The 25,180-nt window shown below is 41.7% G+C and overlaps 1 protein-coding gene across 6 annotated transcripts in view; it reads right to left on the reverse strand.

Annotated features, from left to right (window-relative positions):
• SLC22A15 (solute carrier family 22 member 15) overlaps nucleotides 1-25,180 on the reverse strand; it is an 81,315-nt gene that overhangs the window by 46,921 nt on the left and 9,214 nt on the right. For all 6 annotated transcript variants that reach the window (XR_012004163.1, XM_072769649.1, XM_072769647.1 and 3 more), the window contains exon 2: nucleotides 16,684-16,896. Coding sequence is in view for 5 of the 6 variants with exons in the window: in XM_072769649.1 (XP_072625750.1) it covers nucleotides 16,684-16,896 (213 nt within the window). In the remaining variant the exon portion in view is untranslated. The remainder of the gene's footprint in view (nucleotides 1-16,683; nucleotides 16,897-25,180) is intronic.

Consider the following 25,180-nt stretch of genomic DNA (forward strand, 5'->3'; position numbering starts at 1 on the left):
GTGGCCCGTGAGCTTGGGAACGTGAGAAGGCTGAAGGTGCAGAGAACAGTATACTGTACTTAATAATCAACTTCCAAAGTGTTTTATTTGGGGGAAGGAGGGATTTACTGTATACCACAGTATATGTTATAAATACAAGTACCTAAAATTTATATATTTTTAAAGGTTTATTTATTTATTTCAGAGAGAGGGAGAGAGAGTGTGCACACAGACATGTTGGGGGGTGGGGCAGAGAGAGAGAATCTCAAGCATACTCCCCACTGAGCACAGAGCCAGATGCGGGGCTCCATCCCACTGCCCAGGAAATCATGCCCTGAGCCAAAACCAAGAGTCAGATGTTCAACTGACTAAGCCACCAGGAGCCCCTAAACTTTCTATATTTTTTATTGAACTTTGATGCACTATGTGACATCCTAGTATACCCACATGACACAAAAATGCACCCCCAGCTTGTCTGCTTTTTCCCCCTTCTGCTGAACAGTATTCCACTATCCCTTCCCTGTGGCACTAGAACACACATTATAAGATGCTTCTTAAATTGGTCATGAATATCAGGAAAACGAAAAAGCAAAAAGAACCCCTCTTACTAGTGTAACCCCTCTTACTAGTGTACTCTGAGAATTCAGATCCATATCCAGCCTCTGCCCTGAGCAACTTCTCACTGGCTCTGTCAATGTCACAAATTTGTCAGTCTCTGCTCCAGTTTTTTTTGCCTGTGACCTGAACTGTCCATTCTCCCCATCCCCTGCCAATGTATGGGGACATTTCACAGACTAGGAGCTGAAAAAGATGCTGTAGCCACAGACCCCTCTAATGGAAGGGACAGTTAATGGTAAATAAAAACCGTGTACCCTAAGCTTTTCCAAGCAGTGGATCATTTCCCTTCCCTACAGAGGCTGTGGCATGCCAGTCCTCGTTTTGGCCCACAGTAGATGAATGTAAATAAGGCCTCAAACACAAGTGAATAATGTAGGGCCACTGCCATGCAGAGCCCAAGGGAGGGCATGGCTCCCCACAGCAAACAAACATCCATCACTCCACTTCTGCATGAAGCCTGGCACCTCCAGGAACTGGTTCAGGCTGTGCCCCATCCGCCCACACTCGCCCCAGCCCCATCTCATCCCCGGTTGGCTCCTATATATCCTGCAAGGTCCTGCGTGATCCACTGGAGCTGACCACCTTCTTCATCCTATCATCTCTCCCTATTGTTGCCTTCAATACAATGTTCAGTGAATTGCATGTTCACTTGTCTTTCCCATACAATGCAGTGAGCTTCTTTTTTTTTTTCTTTAATGTTATGTTTTGACATATTCTTTTTTTTTAATTTTTATTTATTCATGATAGGCACACAGTCAGAGAGAGAGAGAAGCAGAGACACAGGCAGAGGGAGAAGCAGGCTCCATGCACCGGGAACCCGATGTGGGATTAGATCCCGGGTCTCCAGGATCGCGCCCTGGGCCAAAGGCAGGCGCCAAACCGCTGCGCCACCCAGGGATCCCCTGCAGTGAGCTTCTTAGGATATATTTGTGTCTAAGTGCTTACCTGATGGGGCCAGCATTAATGAGGTATTTGCTGAGTTATTTCTGTAACAAGAGTGAGTGCTATGGTTTATAGGCATCTTCACCTGCAACATCTCAATGTCATGGCCTCACGAATCGAGTTGCGAGTTTATGGACAGGCAGGGCAGGAGCTGCCATACTAGTCACCCAGGAGTGGTGTTCTCAGGACAGGAAGAATGAGGGAGTTCTGGAATCAGAGGGGTTCCCTTCTCCTATCTGACATATAGAATACTTTGGCTTTATCTTCAGCCTCTATGTTAAGCTAGAAAGGGAGAATCTGTGTCACTGAAACATACTTCCCAAAGCCGGTGAAACAGAAGTGTGGCCCCTGAAAGCACTTCCACTGGACCACAGATACCCCCACGGAGAGAAGCATGGAGGAGTAAGAACACTGCTATGGACAACCCACAGACCGTAGGCCAGGGAGGGGCCATGGCAGGGGCCATGGCAGGTCTCTGAGTGGCACCCAAGCCCCATGCATGGCTGCTGTGTCTCTTCTAAGGGTGAACTGGTTCACGAGCCTGGTGTCTACCACTAGACCCAACAGACTTCCCTACAGGGGGTGCAGACCCCAGGGCACAGCCTACTCGATCATAAAGATAAAGGAAGACCAAGGGAGCTTCTTCCCCCAGCAGTCCAGACGGGCAGATGAAACTGTGCAGGTGCTTCCTGACAGAGTTCTCTGTCACCCCCAGTCCGGCTTTGGTGAAAACCAAGTCCTATTACAAGGGCCAGAGCCCACCCCAGACCCTCAGCTGGTCAGTACCTCGAGGCTCCAGGGCTGGAATAAGCAATGGTCCTGCCTGCCCCACACTGGGCACCTGCAGGACATCCCTGAGGAATCTGCACAGTGCCACCAGCAAGCCAGTTTCTGCTCTCTGGCAGATTCTGATTGCTCTGATAACAAGCTCCAACCAAACTGCAGCCCCCACTGTCCTGAATTCCCATAAAAATATTTACAGCTTCGTACAGGAAAAATCTCACTTCAGTAGAAAATCAGGTAATCAGAGGCCTCCAGTGACTTGGGAGTAGTTGGACAGGGTATTTCAGGGATGGTTTCATGGTGATTAACTAACTTGCTTCATTTCAATGTAGTTGTCACTCTGAATTACCACTTAATGGGTGAAATGTGCAGACTATAACAATCAGTAGTACAGGCATAAGGAAGCAAGACATTAAAAAAAATTAGCCCCTAAAGCAATTATTGCAGTGAATTTTTCAAATAGTTTTAATACTCGGTCTTTTGACCCCAGGGTATGGCTTGGGGAAAATATATTAATCTCAAGATAATAGTCAATTTCAGTTCTTCAATATCAACGATGGTATTAAAGATTCCAACCTTACTCTTTTTGGTTGCAAACATTAATTAAGCATGATAATTGTGTGCCTCCGTGATATTTGGTACTTTCTGAATGAGTCAGAGCTCGGGGAATAATTTGAATACAGCAGATAGCAATTTGCTACATAAATTCACCCCAATGGCTATTAGCTCATTTTAAAATAGTCAAGACTTCTAGATTAGAAGGGTTCTTTTCTGCATTAATACCAAGTTAATCACATCTACATAACCTTTTATTCACCCTTCTCCAAACCCTCCATGAATAACTTCTGCAAGGCCTGACCTGAATGTAATAAGGTGTGTGTGCGAGTGGGAGGGGGGGAGTTTAAAGGGGGGGGGGGTAGGAGTTTTAAAATATGCATTTTTAACCCAATCCCCTTAAACCATATGGTTCTACAGGTCCTATCCTGATATTTATTTCAGGGATTTTATATGAGTGTGTGAGTGGTCAATGGGCTTTACACTTGGTTGTTTTGTTTTTTTTTTTAACTCTTACTTTATACCAAACATTCTCAATAAAAACCACAGAGTATCAATATATTATAAATCTGAATATTAAGAGTATTTACCAACTAATGGGTAAGTTACCTGACAAGTTCAGGTACCAGTTTCGATACTACCACTTTGGAGATTTGGAGGAGCAACTAAAAAATTACACAGGTAATTAAAACTGAATTAATGCTGAGAAATTAATGAGGGGTTTGGTTGGGAACCACATCCACCGAAACAAAGATGAGCTCGACTGGGGGGCACAGAGGCAAGCAGCCCCTAAAAACGCACTGGCTAAAGTGTGGCTGCAGTTGCCAGCCTATCCAGCACTGGGGCCCTGGGGTGCTCCTTGATCCCCACTCTCTTTAGTCTTCCCTCTGCTACCTCTTGTCATTTTGGTAGTGGCAGCGGGAAACTTGGAAGCCACCCATACCACCTGCTTCGAACCACTCCAGGACTTGGAACACCACCCACACAGAGCCCCGATGCTGGAGGAGGAAGGAGAGTGTGGGAATTCACATGGGACTCACGCTGCCTGAGTGGTGAGCACGAGGGTACACAAGTTGGATATTTTATTTGTACCCTGAAATAAAATGAAATGACTTCGGGGAAAACATGAGATCTGCTCTAAAAATGTAAAGCAGACGAGTGTCCTCTTGGCTCTGCCAGGATATATTCGGAGGAGAGACACGAGTGGCACCATCAGTGTGAGGGCAGCTGGCTGCTGGGCCTGATGCAGGCGAACCTCTGTGGAGCACGGGGGCTGCTGCTCATCTGACCTAAGTCTCCTTGTCTAATTTTGGCTAAATCAGTAAACTGCTAAGTTTCTTTGGGCTTGACAATTACTCAAGCTTAATGGGATCATTACTATTTTGGTAGTACTTGTGTGGTTTGGGGTTTTGTTTTTTTGGAGGGCTGGGGGGACCGCCAGCCAGGATCCTCATGAGATGGATATCAATATCCTGAGAGTTGCAGGATCACCTTGGGGAAGACAACCTCATGACAGATTCACAGGTAGGCTGATTCCCTCTTTTCTTTGGTCACATGCCACAGTGGAAAGGCCAGGGAATCTGTGACCAGGCTCCTCCATCTACTGTGTGACACTAAGTTGCCAGCTACTCTGAGCCCACACATTCTGATATTTTTCATTTGCAAGCCACAATACAAATATTATGACTGTTTGCCCTTCTTCCTTAGAATTCACTCTGTCAGAGGCAGATCCAAGCAGGGCATGGATAGCCCGGGGTAAGTGAGTATTTATTTTGCTTGGCTTTCCACTCAGTGTGTATGTATCATGTGCCACTGTTCTAAGGTCACTTGGCCAACTTTCATTCCCATCGATCCACTGACCCATACTTGCTTCCATTCTTCCCAGGTGGAGCCAGCTCCTCCCCTGTTTCTGCGTGTAAGTGCTTCTAAGCTGCAGAGGATGGCTGGCAGTGGCTGGAGAGGTACTGGAGCCCTGGACCCCGCTCCTCTTCACTGACAGCAGCAAAGTACCTTGTTCTTTTAAATACTGAAATGCCACTGAGATACCATTAAACCTAAAGGCTTCTGATTGTTAAGAAAGATAAATTTTGAAAATTACTGGGATAGTGTAAAGAATATAATCTCATTGAACCCAGACCAGTGACTTATTAAATACATGATTTAGGGCAAATTCTATAAATTGTCTACATGCCAGTCATTCATCTACAGTATAGGGTTATGGGCTAGACTAACTAAGCAGCACATGAGGAAGGGTATCTGGGAGACAGCCTCTCACACAGGAGCAAAGTAAAAGGTAGTCACAGTTACCTACCTCTTCACTGTCCTCTACCTACCGAGCCTCATAAAACTCATCTGCATCCACAAACTCTTGGTCTGGAATGGTCTCACTGCAGCTGAGGATCCAGTGAGGACTCTGGGCTTCTGTATCACTGTGCAGCCAGTAGTGCCACCTGTACTCCTCCATCCATAGAGCGGCCACCTCGGCAAAGCATCATGAGCCCACTCAGGCTGAAAGCAGCCCATTTAGCATCTGGACGCTCCAAAGATAATTCATCCCAAATCATGATGCTGGCATCCCCATGGAGCATGCCCTGGAGATCCTGTAGAGCAGTGGTGCCTTGATACCCTCAAGTGTGCAGCTGGATGACCCCACCCCGACCCGCTGTTCTGGACACATCTTGGAGTACCTGCTGGAGACTGAAGATCATTCTTTGCACAGAGAATACTTGTGCCTTGATAACCACCCCTGAGGTAGATAACTGTCTGACCTCTTGATGGGATGGGAACCTGATGTGCGCCTCTCTTGTGGGGGAGAAAGTAGCAGGATCTATAAATCTATAATAATTGGGGCACCTGGCTCAGTCAGTTAAGCATCTACCTTTGGCTCAGGTCATGATCCTGGAGTCCTGGGATTGAGCCCAACATCAGACTCCCTGCTCAGTAGGAGTCTGCTTCTCCCTCTCCTCTGCTCCTCCCCCCATTCATGCTCTCTCTCTCAATAAATAAAATCTTAAAAAAAAAAACAAACCTGTAATGATAGACATCTAATCCAGATGCATAGCAGCGTATATATCCAAGTACACGTGCAACTCGGGAATGAGAAAGGACAAATGAGTAACAGGAAGAGGGAGAGGGGGTGAGGAAGAAAGGGTGAGAGACAAAGAGAAAACCAGGGAGACATATGCAGAGAGAATGAGGCAGAAACGTGGGAGAAAGAGACAGAGAAAAGGGCAAGACAGAGATAGCTGGTGAGACAGAGACATAGAGAAAAGAGAAAGAAATGAGAGGCAGATGAGAAAGGCAGGGACTCAGATAGGAGAGCAGTGCACAGACAAACACAGGTACCAAAAGACAAATGACAGGGACCAGGAGAAAAAAGGAGAGAAGAGACTATGTGACAATGAAGCCAGATGGCAACAGGGACACTGACTCACAGATGCACCCCAGCGGTGTCCAAGGGGACATGACAGGTGGATAAGGTGAGGCTGTCTTGGCCCATCATCCTTTTTTTTCTCAGAGCTTCTTTAAACATCGTCAACACTTGCTGGGGAAGCTATTCCAGCCCATTTCTCCTGCATCTACCAACTCTTTATATCTGGGGAGCAGTAGCTCTCTGGGCCCCCTTGTCTCCGTATTCCACCCCCAGGGAGCCCTATGAGGAGTGAGCCCCTCGGTGCCAGCACAGGAGGTGTGCTGTCCTGGAGTATAGGTCCAATGGCGCTCTCCTTCTGTGGCTTGTATGAAGGCTTTCTCTGGCATCAGGCAAGTAGTAGCTGCTCAAGGAATATTTGCTAATAATGGTGTCCCTCTGGTGATATGTAAAAGGGCTCCCAATGATAGATTTCATTAGCATTAATTTAATTCAATTCCACTGAACTATGTTGAGGTTTGCTGCGCTGAAGCACAGTGTTGCTATGGCATCTGATTTACTTCACAGTATGAAGCACATACTGTGGGATATTCTAGATAAATGTTACTTAGCTTCCACCCTGGTATATGAGCATTCTAGTCGAGGCTGCACTGTCTTTCTCTTTAGAAAGCCCATTCTCCAAAGGAAGCTCCTACAAGGATTTGAGTCATCACGGTCTCTTTCAACAATGCTTGCTATGCTTCTATCTGATTAAAATAGTGGCCTGCTGACTAGCAGTGATGACTATGAAAAAATGGGCTTTCTCTGACAAAATTAAAGATACTCAAGATACATGAATTAGCTCAATATACTTTAGAGACATTCACTTCCCATCTGTGAATCTCTGAGATAATCAGTGTGCTCTTTATTCTTTATATGGGGGTGATGCCCTAGGGCTGAAATCCCTCCTTGTTCCTGAGACAATATGAATTCTGGAAGAGTCTGCCTGCTAGATGCTGATGAGGAGGGGAGGTAGCAGTACCATCCCTGTGGAAAATTGGCATTTTTCTGTAGTGACCTGTTGTGCAAAAGTATTCAGAACCACAGAGCTAGGACTTCTCAAGCCTGCAAGATATTTTATTTTGTGCTTCTCTGATAATAAGAAATGTGTTAATAAATGTTTCTACACGTGGCAGAGTTTGCCCTTAGATCCACTTTCATTGTAATGTGGTAATGGACCTGTTGGAGGGCAGACCTAAGGCTCGCACCCACTGCAAAATCTTATGGGTGTAATAAACAGAACAAGAGCCTTTCAGAGAAATGGCTGATTCCACAGCTGGGATGGGAGGGGGTGTGAAAGATCAATCTGGAATATCTTGTTATGCCAAAAATGTTTTAAGTGCTCAAAGAAACCCCAAAGTGATAGACACATCAAAAGGGTTTCTCTTTGCCTCACATACCAGAGACTGGGTGCTGGAGAAGACAGCAACTCAGAAATGCTAAAAGGAATGACAAAAGAAACCCCAACAAAGCTTGCTCTCTCCAGCCAGAGGCCCAGGAAAGGGGCAGCCCAGCAAGACAGAACACTTTTAGACAAGAACTGCTTTATTCCAGCCAATGACCACCACAAAACAAAAACAAACAAATAAAACTATGGCTACACCCCAACCACAGGGACAAAGACTAAGTGGGAAACTTAAATATCCTCCCCAGCTGGGCAGTAACAAGTCACTGCACTTCACTCCATTTGGATGTGTCAGAAAAAGACAAGCAGGGAGCCAGCACTTTCATTCGTGCCACCTGCGGTGAAGAGCCCTCCATACCATCACCATCACCACCACAACCACTACCACCACCACCACCCCTGGTGTCAGTGCAATCACATGGGGAGACTGGATTTCCACCACCATGAGATAGTAATGAGTCACCCCTCTCCTCTCCCTCTGCCAGAGCTATGTCCGAGAAAGTCAGCTAAAACAGGAAGATTTAACTAAGACCCAGAACCACTTAACATAATCCCCTTGACTTCACGTTAATACCTGAATAATTTGTGATACCAACAACCAGGAAATAAAATCTCAAAGTAGAACGAAAAAAGATGCTGAGATGATGGAGACGTCAGAACTATTTGAGAAGGAAGCTAAAGCTGCTATCCTAACAGTGCTTCAATGAGCACCTACAAACATGCTCGAAACTGATGTCAAGAGACTCAGTGAAAACACAGAAAGTCTCACCAAATACAGAGAATATATCTTAAAAAGAACAAAATGGAAATTTAGAACTAAAAAAAATATATATATATAATGTGTGGGTTCAACAGCAAAATGAAAGGGACAGATGAAAGAATCAATAAACTTGGAAATAAAACAATAGAAAATATCCAATATGAAAGCAAAGATAAAACCAGACAGAAGAAAATGAACAAAGCTTCAGAAATCTATGGAGCTATAACAAAAGAACTAATATTTTTGTCATTGGAGTTCTGGAAGAGAAGGAGAAGGGATAGGCTAAAAAAAAAAAAAGAGTACTTGAATAAATAATAGCTGCAAATTTCTCAATTTGTCAAGAACCATAAACCTACAGATCCAAGAAGCTCAGTAATCCCAAAGAGGATAAACTTGAAGAAATCCACACCAAGAAACATCATAGTCTAACTTCTAAACACCAGTGACTAAAACACTACAAAATCTTGAAAGTCGCAAGAGGGAAATGTCACCTTCCCTATAGGAAAAAGACAAATCCAAAAAAAAACAAAAAACAAAAAACAAAAAACAAAAAAAAAGGAAAAAGACAAATCCAATAACAGCATATTTCTCATCAGAAGCCATGGAGGCCACAAGAAAGTGGCACTGGAGTTTTTAAATGCTGAAGGAAATGAACTGTCAACCAAGAATTTTATTGCCAGTGAAAACAAGAGATGAAGAAGAAACCAAGATATTCTCAGATGAAGGAAAACTAAGAGATTCTGTTGCCATCACAACTACCCTAAAACAATGGCCACTGGAAGTTCTCTTAAAAAGAAAGAAAACATAAAAAAGAGATCTTGGAATATCAGGAAGGAAAACGGAACTCTGCAAGAAAAAGTTGTCATAAATACAACAGACTTTCCTTCTCTTGAGTTTTCTAAATGATGTTTGATGGTTGAAGCAAACATAATGCTCTGTAATGTGATTCTAAGAATATGTGGAAAATATTTAGGACAATTGCATTATAAACAGAAGGCGGCAAAGGAATGTAAACTGAGGTAGAATTTCTGTATGTCACTCAAACTGGAGATCTGACAACATCAGTAGACTGTGGTAAATTATGTATATATAATGCAATGCCAAAGGCAATCATTGAAAAAGTGATACAAAGAGATACACTTAAAAACACTATAAGTCAAAATAAAATACTAAAAAATGTTCAGGTAACCTACAGAAAAATAGGAAAAATTAAAGAAAAAACCAGAGAATAGAAAACAACAAAAAATAATAAACTAGAAGAGGTAATTTCTAGCATATAAAAATTATATTAAGTGTAAATTATCTAAAAACACAAATAAAGACTGACACTGACGGAGTGGATTTAAAAGTTTGACCCAATTCTATGCTGTCTATAGGAAACGAACTTCACACATAACAGTACAAAAGGTGAGAGTAAAAGAGGCAAAAATACATATCATGCTAACAACACTAACTGAAGAAAGCAGAAATGGCTAGATTACTATCAAACCACATTTCAGAACATAGAAAATTAGCAGGGACATAGAGGTACATTATAAAATGATTTTTTAAAAAAAAGTAAATCCACCAAGAAGACATAGCAATCACCAGTATATGTAGACTAAACAATAGAGCTATAAAATATATGAAGAAAAAACTGTGAACAGTGAAAGGAGAATTCAGCAAATCTACAATAATAATTGAAGACATAAATACTCCTTTCTCAACAATCTCTAGAACAACTAGGCAGGAAATCAGCAAGGATACAGAAGAAATCAACAATACGATCAACCAATATTTATAAACAATATTTATAAAACACTCCACCCAACAGCAGAAGTTGGTTGCAGTGTCAATGGAACATATACCAAGAGGACCAGAGCCTGAGTCATAAGAGAAATCTCAACAAATTTAAAAGAATGGAAATCATACAGTGTCCTCTGACCATAATGGAATCAAACTAGAAAGCAGAAACAGAAAATTAATAGGAAAATCTCTAAACACAGGTAATTAAATAAAAGGCTTCTAAATAATTGCTGGATCATAGAGGAAGTCTTTAGGAGAAAAAAAATAAATTGAGCTAAATGAAAATAAAAATACAACATATCAAAATTTGTGGGACACAGCTAAAGCAGTCCTGAGAGGAACATTTATAGCAATAAATACTTACATTTGCAAAGAAGACAACTCATTAAAAATCTAGGCTACCAAGTCTATAGCCTAAAAAAGAAAAAAGAAAAAGAAAAGAAAGAAACCCAAGCAAGCAGAAGAAAGGAAATAATAAAGGTAAGAGCAAAAATCAATACAGTTAAAAATAGAAAAATAATAGGGAAAAAAACCAATGAATCCTGGTTCTTTAAAAAGATCAGTAAAGTTGACAAATCTGTATGACAGACAAATAATTAAATCAGAGAGAAGACGCAAATTACCAATATCAGGTCATAAAAGGGGAGATTTCGTTTCAGACTCTGCAGACATCAAAAGGATAATAAAGTGATACACTGAAGGACTCTATACATAAATCTGACCACTTAGAAGAAATGGACTAATTCCTTGAGAAGCACAAACTGTCACCACTCACAATTCAAAACAAATCACTCCAATATCCCTATAACCTTTAAGAAAATTGAATTCATAATTTTAAAACTCCCAAAAAAGAAATCTTTAAAAAAAAAAAAAAAAAAAGCCCAGATGACTTTACTGGAGATTTCCACCAAATATTTGAAGAACTAACACCAGTTCTACCCAATCACTTCCAGAAAACAGAAAAGGATGGAATACTTTTCAATTCATTTTATGAAGCTAGTATCCGATACCAAAACCACACAAATGTTCAAAAAAATAAAGAAAATAAGAGATCAATATCCTGCGTGTATACAGAAGCAAAAATTCTTAACAAAATACAGCAAACAGAATTCAGCCATATATAAAGAGGTTATACCATCCAGAGAGGCAAAGCTGGTTCAATATTCAAAGTCAATCCAGACAATCCACCGTAGTAGAAAGGAAAAAAAAAAAATCACATGATCATTGCAACTGATGTAGAAAATTGCAAGTTGATTTATTTGACAAAATTCAGTTCCTATTTAAAATTTAAAAAATTTGGAATTGGGGATTTTCTCAAATGAATAAAGAACTTTTACAAAACCTACAGGCAACATTGTACTTAACAGTGAAAGACTGAATGAAGCTTCCCTCTGGCTGGAAACACACATGGAATGTCAGTTCTCACAATCAACACAGTGTTGGAGGTTCTAGCTGGAGCAATATGGCAAATAATGAAATTAAAGGCATACAGATTGGAAAGGGAGATTTTTGACGTGATTATCTAGAAAATCTAGTGAGTTCAGCTATAAGATTGACATGTAAAAATCAATATGTCTATATATTAGCAATGAACATGTGCACATCAAAATTTAAAACACAATACCATTTACCAAGACTCCAAAAAAGAAAATATTTAGGTGTAAATCTAACAAAACATGTATGTACAGGACTTAGATGCTAAAGACTAAAAACACTGAAATCAAAGAATCTCTAATCATTATTATCATTAACACATACAGTGCTCACAGCATAGCAAAGATGCCAGTTCTCCTCTAATTGATGTATAGTTTTAATGCAACTCATATCAAAATCCCAAAAAGATTTTTTGAAGATATAGAAAAAATTATTCTAAAATTCATATGGAATGCCCAAAGAACTATAATTGCTAAAACAATTTTGAAAGAATAAAAGGGAATAAATCTACTCGATTCCAGAACTTACTATGTAAGTAAAGTAATACAATTAAACTGAGATGAATCTGTAGAGAATCATGCTGAATAAGAAAATCCAATCCCCAAAGACTACACACAACATGATTCCATTGTTATAACATTCTGAAATGACACAGTTAAAGTACAGGAGAACAGGTTAGTGGTTACCAGGGATGTGGAATGAGTAGGGAAGGGAAGTGGTTGTTGCTAAACGCATGCAAACACTCACACATACCCCCATGAGGGACCCTTGTGGTGATGGAAATGTTCTGCGTCTTAGCCATATCAATGTCATTATTCTAGCTGTGATATTATCCTATGATTTTGCAAGATACCATTGAGAGAAACTGCATAGAGGTTCACAAAATTTTTCCTGCAACTGCATGTAAATCTACAATCATCTCAAAAACTTTTGTTTTGAAAAAAGGACACAAAAGTCAGCTTGAAGAAGTTCCTAATGATAACCTGGGGTAATTTGGGTAATTTGGGCACCAAAATAATAAATGTAAGAAATTATAAGTAATTGAAAAGACCAGAAATCTCTAAGTACATACTAGTGATAGATATATAGGTAGGTAAGTAGGTAGGTAGGTAGGTAGATAGATATAGATAGGCAGGTATACAAACAGATGAGGGAGAAAAATGGGCTTTTGCTTACAGCTGAAAGCAGAATGCCATGGAAATCTTAAAAACAAAACAGAACAAAACAACCAAGCTTATAGATACAGAGAACAGACTGGTGGTGGCTGAGGCAGGGGCTGGGAGCCAGTAAAATGGGTAAGGGAGTTCAAAGGACACAAATTTCCAGTTATAAAAAAATAAATCCTGGGAATGTAATGTGCAGCATAGTGAGTATAGTTAATAATATTGTAATCGCATATTCAAAATATGCTAAAATGCTAAGAGAGTACATCTTAAAAGCTCTCATCACAAGAAAAAAAATGTAACTATATATGGTGGTGAATGTTAACTAGACCTACAGTGATCATTTCCTGCAGTGCATTCAAACATGAAACATATTGTATACCTGAAAGTGATACAATGTTATAGGTCAATTACACCTCAAAAAAAAAAAAAAAAAAAAAGGCAGAATGCCAATTGGTAAATACGGAGAAGTGCTAGAGTAAAGAAATCATTTTGCAACCATCATAATCTAGTTTGGCTTACAAAAGAATCATCCAAAGATGCTATATTTGGAGCAGGGAGATTCTGATAAGGAATAAAAACTTTGCATAATCTTAAAGTGATTCTCCGTAGATTACTTATTCCTTAAATGAAAAGGATATTAACTGTACAAGAGAGAAATCAAGCAATTCCTGGAGTGGATGATCAAAATTATCACCGAAAAGGGGCAGATGGGATAGTGTATGCCCAGATGTGATCCAGAAGGACACAACGTTACTTATTACTATTCTGACTTCAGATACACAACCTTAATGAGAAATTATCAGACCCAAAATGAAGAACATTCTTGTTTTTAAAAAGAGAGGGGTTATGTACTCTTCAAAGGTATTAGTGTCATAAAAGGGAAAAAGCTGAAGGTAAGAAGACCCAAGGAGTCATGACAATTAAATGTAACATGTGACCCTAAAATGGAATTGAGTACAGGATGGGGAATCAATGCTATTGAAGATTGTATTGGGTCAAGTGACAAAACTGGGTACAGGTGGTCTATACCTGTTGAGAGAGCCTGGCGTGTGACTCAATCCTGGGTCTCCAGGATCACACACCCTGGGCTGAAGGCAACGCTAAACCACCGAGTCACTCGGGTTGCCCCTATTTAACTATAGAATCAATGCTAAATATCTTCAAGTTGATTACTATGGTTATAGAAGAAAATGCCCTTATTTTCAGGAAATACATGCTGAAGTATTTGGGCATAAAAGAACAACAGTACTGTATATGGAACTTTCAAAAGGCTTTAAAAAATTGAGATGGTGGGGCACCTGGGTGGCTCAGTGGTTGAGCATCTGCCTTTGGCTCAGGTCGTGATCCCAGGATTCTGGGATCGAGTTCCGCATCCCGGGATTGAATCCTGCATAGGGCTCCCCGCAGGGAGCCTGCTTCTCCTCTCCCTGTGTCTCTGCCTCTCTCTGTGCATCTCTCAGGAATAAATAAAAAAAATCTTTTTTAAAAATTGAGATGGTAATGATAAATGAAATTATAGGATATAAGGGTATTCTCTGTATGAGTCTTAAAAATTCCATTACTTTGAAATTACTTCAAATTTTAAAAAAATTAACTTCTTTGGCTACTATTACCTATCAAAAGGAACTAGGAAATGTGCATACCAACTTGGATTGGATAGGTTCCCAAAACGTACAATAATTAAGAGCACAGGCCCCTGAGTTAAGACATATCTGGGTTCAAATCTAACTTTGCCCCTATAAGCTGACCTGACCTCAAGAAGTCTCCATTTCTTCATCTGTAAAATGGGGAAAATAATGTTATCTCATAAAATCATTTTGAAAGTTAACTAGGTACTATGCTATATGTTGGCAAACTGAGCTCCAATAAAAAGATATACAAAAAAAATGAATAAAAAATAAATAAAATAAATAAATAATACAAAACAAATGAGTTCAGTACTATAAACTATCACAATGCCTGGCATGGAGTCACCATTCCACAATGTCACTTGCTATTTCAATAGATTATCAGTGGTGGTACTTGGTTAGTACTTATGATGATGGTAGTTGTTCCAATAGGCCCAGAGATAAAAAGATAACCAAATCATGGTTTCTGACCTCAAAGGACTTAAAAAATAGAGTTGAACCACAAACTAATGTAACATGAGTGCAAATAAGACATTAGTGGGGTGGAAACAAGCATATTTACTTCTTCAGGGGAGTAGGTTGGGAAGGACTTTCCAGGGAAGAAGACAGTCAAGGTGAGCCATAGAAGGTAGGTTAGTGTTTCACCAGGTGGACACAAGGGTGAGGTGAGGGCATGCCAAGGTTAGTCACCTACCAAGATGACTGGTGGGCCAAGTGCTCAGGGCCTGTGTGGGACAGAGGTAGCAGAGGGAAGTACAGATAGGGCTGGACCAAGCTGTGGAGGGTAAAGGGTCTTGAATGCGCCACCTGGTATGGAATGGGTTTCACAGCTTCCTGTGTCCAGTGGGAGAATCACTGGAGGTCTTGAGTGTGGGGCGACATGACTGGACTGTTGTCAAATAGAAATATACCACCTGGGCAGTCGCTCGAAAAATCAATCCAGTAATTATTCCTTCGAATGGAAACTCTTAAGAAAGCCAGGCAAAAACTGCCTTCATGTCTCTTGTTTGCAGCACGTCCCACTCAAACGGTGATAATGAAAATAATCAACAATAGGTAAGACAGCTGATGCCATGGTGCAGGCACACACACACAAGACGCACATGCACACAGAGAAGAGGGTGGACATCTGGCAAGCCCTCTGGTAGCCCTCAGGGGAGCAGCCAAATGGATATGGGGGGAGCTAACTAGCATGGCAGTCCACACTAACTGCTGGAGAGGGTTGTGGAGGCCCCCTGCACACCAGGCATCAATCTCATAGTTACTGGCTCCCTGATTCCAAGGCCTGGGCCCTGGTGGCAGCAGGCAAACGGGCAGCTTGTTGGAAGCATGCAAAGAACTGGGTATTTCCAACTTTTTAACAACCAATACACATGCTTGCCACCTGAGCAAGAGCCCTGACCCTCTTAGCCCAAGGTTTTTCTTTACCAGATGATCTATCTTCAGCTTGTTTTACCTCAGGCTGCCTCAGCATGCACCGTCCTTACCTTTTACCTCAGGCTGCCTCAGCAGGCACTTCCTCAGCAGAACCATCTCGACCACAAAGCCTCCCCTGAACATAAAGCCTCCTGCCCCCACGAGGCCATGCCATGTGCATCCTGTGCTGTACCATCCCCGGGCCCCACGTGGCCTCCACACGGGACTGGCCCAACACACAGGGCTGCAGGTGTTGTACATGGCCATAGCATCTCCCTCTTGTTAACTTGGGGGTAGGTAAGGGAAAAAAATATGCAAGTTTGCATTCACTTTTTCAAGGGAACTATAAGGGGCATGCGGCTCGGCTGGAGTTGGCGTCTTCATCTCACCAGTTTGGTAAGGCCCGAAGGAAAGAGGATGTTCTCACAGGACATCCTCCTTGAACTCTCAAAGTCACTAGACAGCATCTGAAGATGTGGCTGACATCTGAAGCACCAGCACAGGGGATCCCTGGGTGGCGCAGCGGTTTGGCGCCTGCCTTTGGCCCAGGGCGCGATCCTGGAGACCAGGGATCGAATCCCACGTCGGGCTCCCGGTGCATGGAGCCTGCTTCTCCCTCTGCCTATGTCTCTGCCTCTCTCTCTCTCTGTAACTATCATAAATAATAAATAAAAAATTAAAAAAAAAAATGAAGCACCAGCACAGGAAACAGTTCCGTGTGGACGGGGAGAAGCGCTCCTCTGGCCGTCAGAAGGGCCTGCCTTTGTTTTGCCCTCCCCCCCAAGGACCCCCTCTGCTGTTACCTCGGAGGCAATGGACGTGAAGCTGCTGCTGAAGTGCACGTGCTTGCGGACCTCGCTGCCGTTGGCAGTCAGCAGCCAGTGCCCCAGGGCGCGGTCGTCACCTGCCGACAGGTTGCTGTGGCTCTGGTTGGGCAGGAGCTCGGCCAGGTCCCAGCGGTACGACGGCGTGGCCCCCACCAGCGCGATCAGGATGGCCTCCGTGGCCACATAGAGCTGAAGGAGCAAACACACAGAGCCATCGCCACTGGAATCACAATCAGCAGGCTTGCGGGCCTCACGAGGCCAGCCTCCCGCCTTTTGTGTTTCTAGGAGCTACAGAAATGAGACGGGTCAGAAGCGAAGGAGAGAAACATGAAAAGGAAGCTTCCCAATCTACCACCGACAGAGTCATCAGTGATCTTACTTGTAAAGCACCCTAGGCTTTTTCGGGGCGGCGGGGGGAATTTTCTTCTACATTCGAGATACCTCTGATGCTCAGGAAACAGCACACAGCTGGTTCAACCCTGGAGAAGGTGTGTGTGGGGGGATACTACTGGCTCTGGTTTGCAAGACTGACATTCCAGCTATTTCCCCTCAACGCTATACCCTCCTTTCAGGTAAGCAGGCACAAGAGCCCAAGAGTATCTTGGCTTTGACTTCACAATCTAAACAAAACCAACTGTGACATAAATGTCTTAGAAAACAGCATATACGTAGAGAAAAAATATATATATATACATACACATATATATATATACACACATATATATATACATAGCAAAGGAATATATAGAGTATATGCATATAGAGAAGAGAGTATATACAATGTATATATAGAGAACATAAGAGTATACAGAGTATAAACAGAAAAAAAACACATAGAGACAGCATATACACAGATAGATAGATTATATATATAAGGAGAGTGAGCACCAACGAAAATACTTTATTAAAGCAGATAATCATAATATGTACTTGAGTAGGTATTATTTTATTTTATTTTTAAAGATTTTATTTATTTATAAGAGACACACAGAAAGAGGCAGAGACACAGGCCGGGGGAGAAGCAGGCTCCATGCAGGGAGCCCGATGTGGGACTCGATCCTAGACCCTAGGATCCCTCCCTGCGACAAAGGCAGACGCTCAACCACTGAGCCATCCAGGCGTCCTGATTAGGTACTATTTTAAAAACAGTATACAACTTACAAAATGTAAAGAAATTCAAAATCCCAGTAATGGATACTCACTTTATAACCCTTAGCTCTACTTAATCATTGTTCAATCTAAACATTGTTGCACTCCCACAGCAAAAAAAAAAAAAAAAATCATTCACAAAATTTTATTAAGCACATATGCCACTTGCTTCTGATTGTTCTGGGCCTGATAGTGATTCACAATTGGGTTTATAAGCTGTTGAGCCCTCTGCAGCCTTTTTATGCCAGGAATTTCCATTTATATTAGCTCTCATTGTTGGATGATGATTTCAAGCTGCAGATGAATTAGGATAACACAGAATTTGTCTGTTCCAGTGCAAATTATTTCACTAAATGATATAATCTTATTTTTAGAAATTATCCCTATTAACCACAAACCTGGTATCTTAAAATACCTTTAAGCAGATAAGTGTTTCCAAAATACAAAGCTGTGATTTCTCCACAGCATACAGTAACAGCCCCACTGGATGGATGCACTGACTGAGGAACAAAGAGTTGGCGACTTGCCAACAGCTTCAACAGTCCCCCCACCCCCCACTATCAGTGAACCTAGAGCCTCTTCCACCACACTCCATAGGGGCATACTCAGTTGTTGGGTGGATAAGCTAAAACACCAAAGGCAAAATGATTTATCACAGGCAGATGACAGAATTACTGTCAAAGAAAGAGAAAAGAAAAAAAAAAAAAAAGAAAGAGAAAAGAAGTCGTGACATTGTATGTGTCAGAGCAGAAAGCTAATGTAAAACCCAAGGTGTGTGATTCTTGCATTCAGGGAAAGGCTGCGAGGATGTAAGGCAGCCCCCTGTCTATTTTGAGGAGAATGATGGTGGGCCTCTCGAGGGTCAGTCTGCGTGGGTGATTTATTGTAGAATACAAAGGAAATCGCGTTTCTGGATTTATATTGCTTCCTGGCCTCCATTTGCATACTATCAAGGAAGTTTTAGAACAGGAGGCAGTTTATAAAAATAAAAACCTTAATAATTACAAGCACAGATAGCACACTTAGCAGCCACTAGAATTGCAAAGCCGTTTGCATGGTTTTAGTAACTTCCCCTCCTTCTTACAATCTGCTGAACTTAACTGATGGGTAAAGAAGTGAAAAATTATGGGGCAAGGGAATGCTGGAGATGAGGCAAAACACATGCTCAAAACACAGCCTTCAATCAGGCAAAACAAACTAGCTCTATTTTCTCTCTAAATATGCTGTTTTCTGCTTTTGTTCCTACCATTCACTTCACCTGGAAAGTACTTTGCAGGGTCCAGCAGAGTCTCTGAACCTTTCCCTTCCTCCCAGATGCGACTCAGCAGCACTTCCTCTCACCCACCCTTCTCTCCGACCCTCCAGAAGCCCTCTCCTGCTTCTGCTCACCCCTCAAAAGCACCATCCTAGACTTTTCTTAGAGACATATCCTTTCCTTTACTCCATTATATTTATGTGTTTGCTCATCTTATTTTTTCCTACTGGAACATTCTGTCCCTGAGGACAGGATCTTTGTATGATCCAGCCCTGGGCTTCCAAAGCAAACACTTCACCTTCTAGATACATGATAGCACACACTAAACAAGTGAATGAATGAATAAATGACCAGGATGTAATGCTAATAACAAAAGCAAACATTTCTTTAATGCTAGTTATGTGCTAGGCATTGTTCAAAGTACTTGCTGGAAATATGTTAACACATCATATTTTTATCTGGATTGTTCTAAGATAAGCAATAGTCTAGGGAAGAGAAGAAATGCTCAAAGGGTCCTCTAATCTGAGGTGTGTTTCTTCATGGAAAATACCATTCTCAGCAATAGCTACAATGTGTAGAAAGTAGGTCTGAGGGACATCTGGGTGGTTCAGTGGTTGGGCGTCTGCCTTTGGCTCATGGCATGATCCCAGGGTCCTGGGATCAAGTTCCACATCAGCCTCCCCGCGTGGAACCTGCTTCTCCCTCTGCCTGTGTCTCTGCCTTTCTCTGTGTCTCCCATGAATAAATAAATAAAATCTTAAAAAAAAAAAAAAAGAAAGAAAGAAAGAAAGAAAGAAAGAAAGAAAGAAAGAAAGAAAGAAAGAAAGAAAGAAGGTCTGAAAATACATGCATCCCAATGTTTATAGCAGCACTATCTACATTAGCCAAACTATGGAAGCAGGCAGGTATCCACTGACTGACAAATGGATAAAGATGTGAGATACATACACACACAGGCACACAATGGAGTATTACTTAGCCATAAAATAGGATGGACATGGACAGAGCCAGAAAGCACATGCTAAGCAAAATAAATCAGAGAAAGAAAGACAAATACCATACGACGTTATTTCCTATGTGGAATTTTTGTTTTGTTTTGTTTTGTTTTAATGATAGGCACACAGTGAGAGAGAGAGAGAGGCAGAGACACAGGCAGAGGGAGAAGCAGGCTCCATGCACCGGGAGCCCGACGTGGGATTCGATCCCGGGTCTCCAGGATCACGCCCTGGGCCAAAGGCAGGTGTTAAACCGCTGTGCCACCCAGGGATCCCCTCCTATGTGGAATTTAAGAAAGAAAACAAATGAGCAAAGAAAAAAAAAGAGGGAGACAAACAAGAAACAGACTCAACTGCAGAGAACACAAGGACAGTCAACAGAGGGGGGGATCCCTGGGTGGCGCAGCGGTTTGGCGCCTGCCTTTGGCCCGGGGCACGATCCTGGAGACCCAGGATCGAATCCCACGTCGGGCTCCCTGCATGGAGCCTGCTTCTCCCTCTACCTGTGTCTCTGCCTCTCTGTCTCTCTCTGTGTAACTATCATGAATAAATAAATAAAATCTTTAAAAAAAAATATTAACAGAGGGAAGGGCGGGGTGAAACAGATGATGGGGATTTCCAAGGGAACCTGCTGTGACGAGCACTGGGAGATGTAAAAAAAAAAAAGTGTTGAATCGCTGTATTGTACACCTGAAACTGATATAACACTGTATGTTAACTCTGGTGGAATTACAATTTTAAATTTAAAAATTAAAAAAAAGAAAGCAGTTCAGAAACAAAGAGGTGGTGCTGATCCATACTCGAATTCACAGAAGGGAGCAATGAAACCTAATCAGTATTATTCATAGCAACCTGTAGCCTCAGTGAGCACTTCGACCTTCTCATCTTCTCTGCCCTCCTTCCACCCCTCACAATGTTCCCAGGGCCCACCCCACCCTCATGCACACCCCCACACACACCCACACACCCACCCACACACACACACACACACACACACACACACTTTTCTCCCCAGAGTCCAAATACTCTCTCCATCATGTCTCTGCTATTACCAGTTACCACGCACACCCTCACCCACATATTCTTGTCTAATGACCACATCCATCAGCAGATGGGCCTTAAAGCCACAATCAGAAACCACCACCCGCGCTCCTTCGGAGTGAGGCCAACAACATCGCAAAGAGACCATTATCTTCTTCAACACTACCTCCAGGAAAGAACAAGTGCCACAGATGGCTACATTTTTCCCCCCTCTCAATATCATTATAATAAGAAAAGTGACAAAAATGCACTAGGGAACTGAAATTTTTGAAGTTGCAGAAAGTGAAGGTTTCAAAAATGATTTTATGTCTATGGCATTATAATGTAATGCTCCGGAAACCAAAAATGCCCCCCATAAATTATCTCATCACAATACCTTGTGCTGTGAAGTCATGGTAAGTATGACGCTGATGTTTTCAGTAGGAAAAATGGGCAACAGAACAATTAGGTGAATCATCCAAGGTCATGTAGAATAATAGCAAAACCAGGATGAGAATGGGAGTCACCAGACTTCAAGGCCAGAGATTCCCTCAGAGAAAGGGAAAAAAAAAAAAAAAAAAAAACGGGAAAAAACAAAGATGACTTTATTGTCATTACTGTTGGGTCTTTTCTGCACCACTTCCGACTCAGTTATGTAATTGACTCAACCAGTAGCATTACATGAGCACAACAGGAACTACAGGACCAAGCGCCCAGGGCCCAGCACAAATTGGGTATTCAATAAATATTTGTTGGGTGACTTACCAATACCACTGTTTTTTAAATTTAAAATATTTAATTATTGGGGCACCTGAGTGGCTCAGTGGGCTAAGAGTCTGCCTTTGGCTCAGGCCATGATCCTGGGGTCCTGGGATCAAGCCCTGAGTTGGGCTCCCTGCTCATGGGAGAGCCTGCTGCTCCCCCAGCTAGCGCTCACATACACATGTGCTCTGTCAAATAAATAAAATCTTTAAAAAATATATTCAGTTATTGCCTCTGAATTAGTGATGTCTCAAGTCCTGCTTCTTCCTGACTCTAATTCATCCACGTAATGCCATCAGATTGGTCTCCCTGAGATGCTCCTCATGAAGCTCTTCTGGCCAAAACCTATTAATGGGTAAGTGACAAATGCTCTAACATTCCAGATCTCCACTGTATGATCCAACTGCCACCCAATCTGCATTCAAGCTTTCTGTCCTAGCCTACTTAAATCCCCAAATGTGACTTTTCATCACGTGGTATAAAAAGCACGTGGAATCTCTATTCCTCAGAACCTCAGCTCTAGTAAACTTACAGCAAATCAAAACCTCTCCAAACTTCATGTTTTCTTTCAGTGAGATTGAATGCTAGTAGTCCACCTCTTGATCTAATTCATTGGGATCTAATTAACCTATTCAGAGTGTCAAATGGGATGTTTCTTCACCCAACCATAAACTGTACAGCCCCTTACAAGTGGTATCTATCAGCACTTCCCAAACTTTTCTGATCCCACAGCCTGGGGGAGACCCAGTGCCACATCTCTAGCAAGTTCTCATGAGTGCAAGGCTGCTGGTCTGGACCACACTTTGTGTGGGCAAGGGTACAGGCCACTCTCTCTTCTCCATGTTTTTTTCCAATTTTATGGTTTTCCATCTGAAATGACCTTCCCATTTCTCTTTAAACCCAAGCTCCAAAGTTCAGCTTAAGCTCAGTCCCTCTGAAGTCTTCAACAAGCCACTCCTGACGACACCAATGGCTCCCTTCTTAATTTCCAAAGCATCCATTGGGTGGCTGCACTATTTACGGGGGGAAATATTATTCTGCACATTGTAGATATAGTGAAATTCTAATTTGTTAATGATTTCTCATATCTTAAAGGAAAGAAACCCTAACTTACATTTCTCTATCCTTCCAAGTTAACCCACTGTATACATAAGAGCCTAGGATACATTTTGTTAACTACTTCCTTACAGAATGGTGTAGGGGGAAAAACAGATGATGATGGATGACAATCTAGTAATTCCAGGACCTAATCCTGGTTCCAACCACTAATTAAGACTTTGGACAAATTAAGCATTTGGGTAAACAGTGATTTAATCTGCATCTGTTTTTCCCTCCCTCTCAATCTTTTCTCTCAAATAAAATGGGAATACCATCACCTGACCATCTTCCTTCTGTTACTTCTGCTTCATTCTTAAAAAATTGTAGTGAGTACCAACACTTTACAACACATTATATTATGAGCCTCAGGTGATAACAAGGATGGCTAGGAAACAATTACTTCCTTCTAGGCAAATACATTCAACTGAGGACAACAAATATGCACAAAGCCGCAAACACAAGGCCGATTTTGACAAACGCGGTATTAGCCATGGTAGAAATGAGGTTAATGAGAACACAAAGAAAGTGAAAGGGAATTCCAACTGGGAGAATAAAGAAAAGCTTGCTTGACACCCAAGCTAGGAAGTAAAAGACTTGTAAGGGGTTATTAGGCCAAAAAACCCCCAAAAAACAAAAAAGACAATCGGAGTCAGGAAAGCAAAGAATGTATTTTTAGTGTTCTCTGAAGTATTACAGGGTTCACTCAGTTTTTCCCAAATTTCAGTCATCTGGTTATCTGGTTATCTGGTTTTATGTACCCATTTTCTCTTTTCTATTATTTACTTAACAGTCTTTTAATTTTATTTAAATTCCAGTTAGTTGGGGCACCTGGGTAGCTCAGTTGGTAGCTGTCTTTGGATCAGGGCATGATCCCAGGGTCCTGGGATAGAGTCCCACATTGGGCTCCCTGCTCAGCGGGAAATCTGCTTTTCCCTCTCCCCCATTTGTGTTCTTCTCTCTCAAATAAATAAATAAAATCTTAAAAAAAATAAATTCCAGTCAGTTAACATACAGTGTAATATTAGTTTCAGGTGTATAATATAGGGATTCTACATTTCCATACATTACTCAGTACTTACCCTGACAAGTGCACTCCTTAATCCCCATCACCTATTTCACCCACACCCCATCCTCTCCCCTCTGGTAACCATCAATGTGTTCTTTAGAGTTTAGTGTCTCTTTCTTGGTTTGCCTCTCTTTTTTTCCCTTTGCTCATTTGTTTTGTTTCTTAAATTTCACGAGTGAAATTATATGGTATTTGTCTTTCTCTTACTGATTTATTTTGCTTAACATAATACTCTCCAGCTCCATTCATGTCATTGCAAATTATTAGATTTCATTTTTATGGGTAATATTCCATTGTGTGTATACACACACACACACACACACACACACCACATCTTCTTTATACAGTCATCAATTGATGGACACCTGGTTGTTTCTATGATTTGGCTAATGTAGATAATGCTGCTATAAACATTGGGGGGCTGTGTCCTTTTGAATTAGCATGTTTGTATCCTTCAGGAAAATACCTGGTAGTGCGATTGCTGGATTGTAGGGTAGTTCCAATTTCAAATTTTTGAGGAAACTCCATACTGTTCTCCAGAATGGCTACACCAGTAGCATTCCCACCAACAGTGCAAGAGGGTTCCCCTTTCTCCATATCCCTGCCAACACCTGTTATTACTTGTGTTGTTGATTTTAGCTATTCTGACAGTTGTGAGGTACTATCTCATTGTGGTTTTGATTTGCATTTCCCTGATGAGCAGTGATATTGAACATCTTTTCATGTGTCTGTTGGCCATCTGTAAGTTTTCTTTGGAAAAATGTCTATTCATGTCTTCTGCCCATTTTTTTTAAATGATTTTATTTATTTATTCATGAGAGATACACAGAGAGAAAGAGGCAAAGACACAGGCAGAGGGAGAAGCCAGCCCCATGCAGGGAGCCCGACGTGGGACTCGATCCTGGGTCTCCAGGATCACGCCTGGGCCAAAGGTAGGCGCTAAACTGCTGAGCCACACAGGCTGCAATTTTGCCCATTTTTAAATTGTATTATTCATTTTCGGGGTGTTGAGTTTTAGAAGTTTTTAATATATTTTGGATACTAAGCCTTTAGCAGATATGTCATTTATAAATTCAATTAAAATTTTTTAACTTAAGCAAATTTGCAGAGAAATACAATTTTATACCA

This window comes from Canis lupus, chromosome 12 (assembly GCF_048164855.1).
Source record: "Canis lupus baileyi chromosome 12, mCanLup2.hap1, whole genome shotgun sequence".
Lineage (NCBI taxonomy): Eukaryota > Metazoa > Chordata > Mammalia > Carnivora > Canidae > Canis > Canis lupus.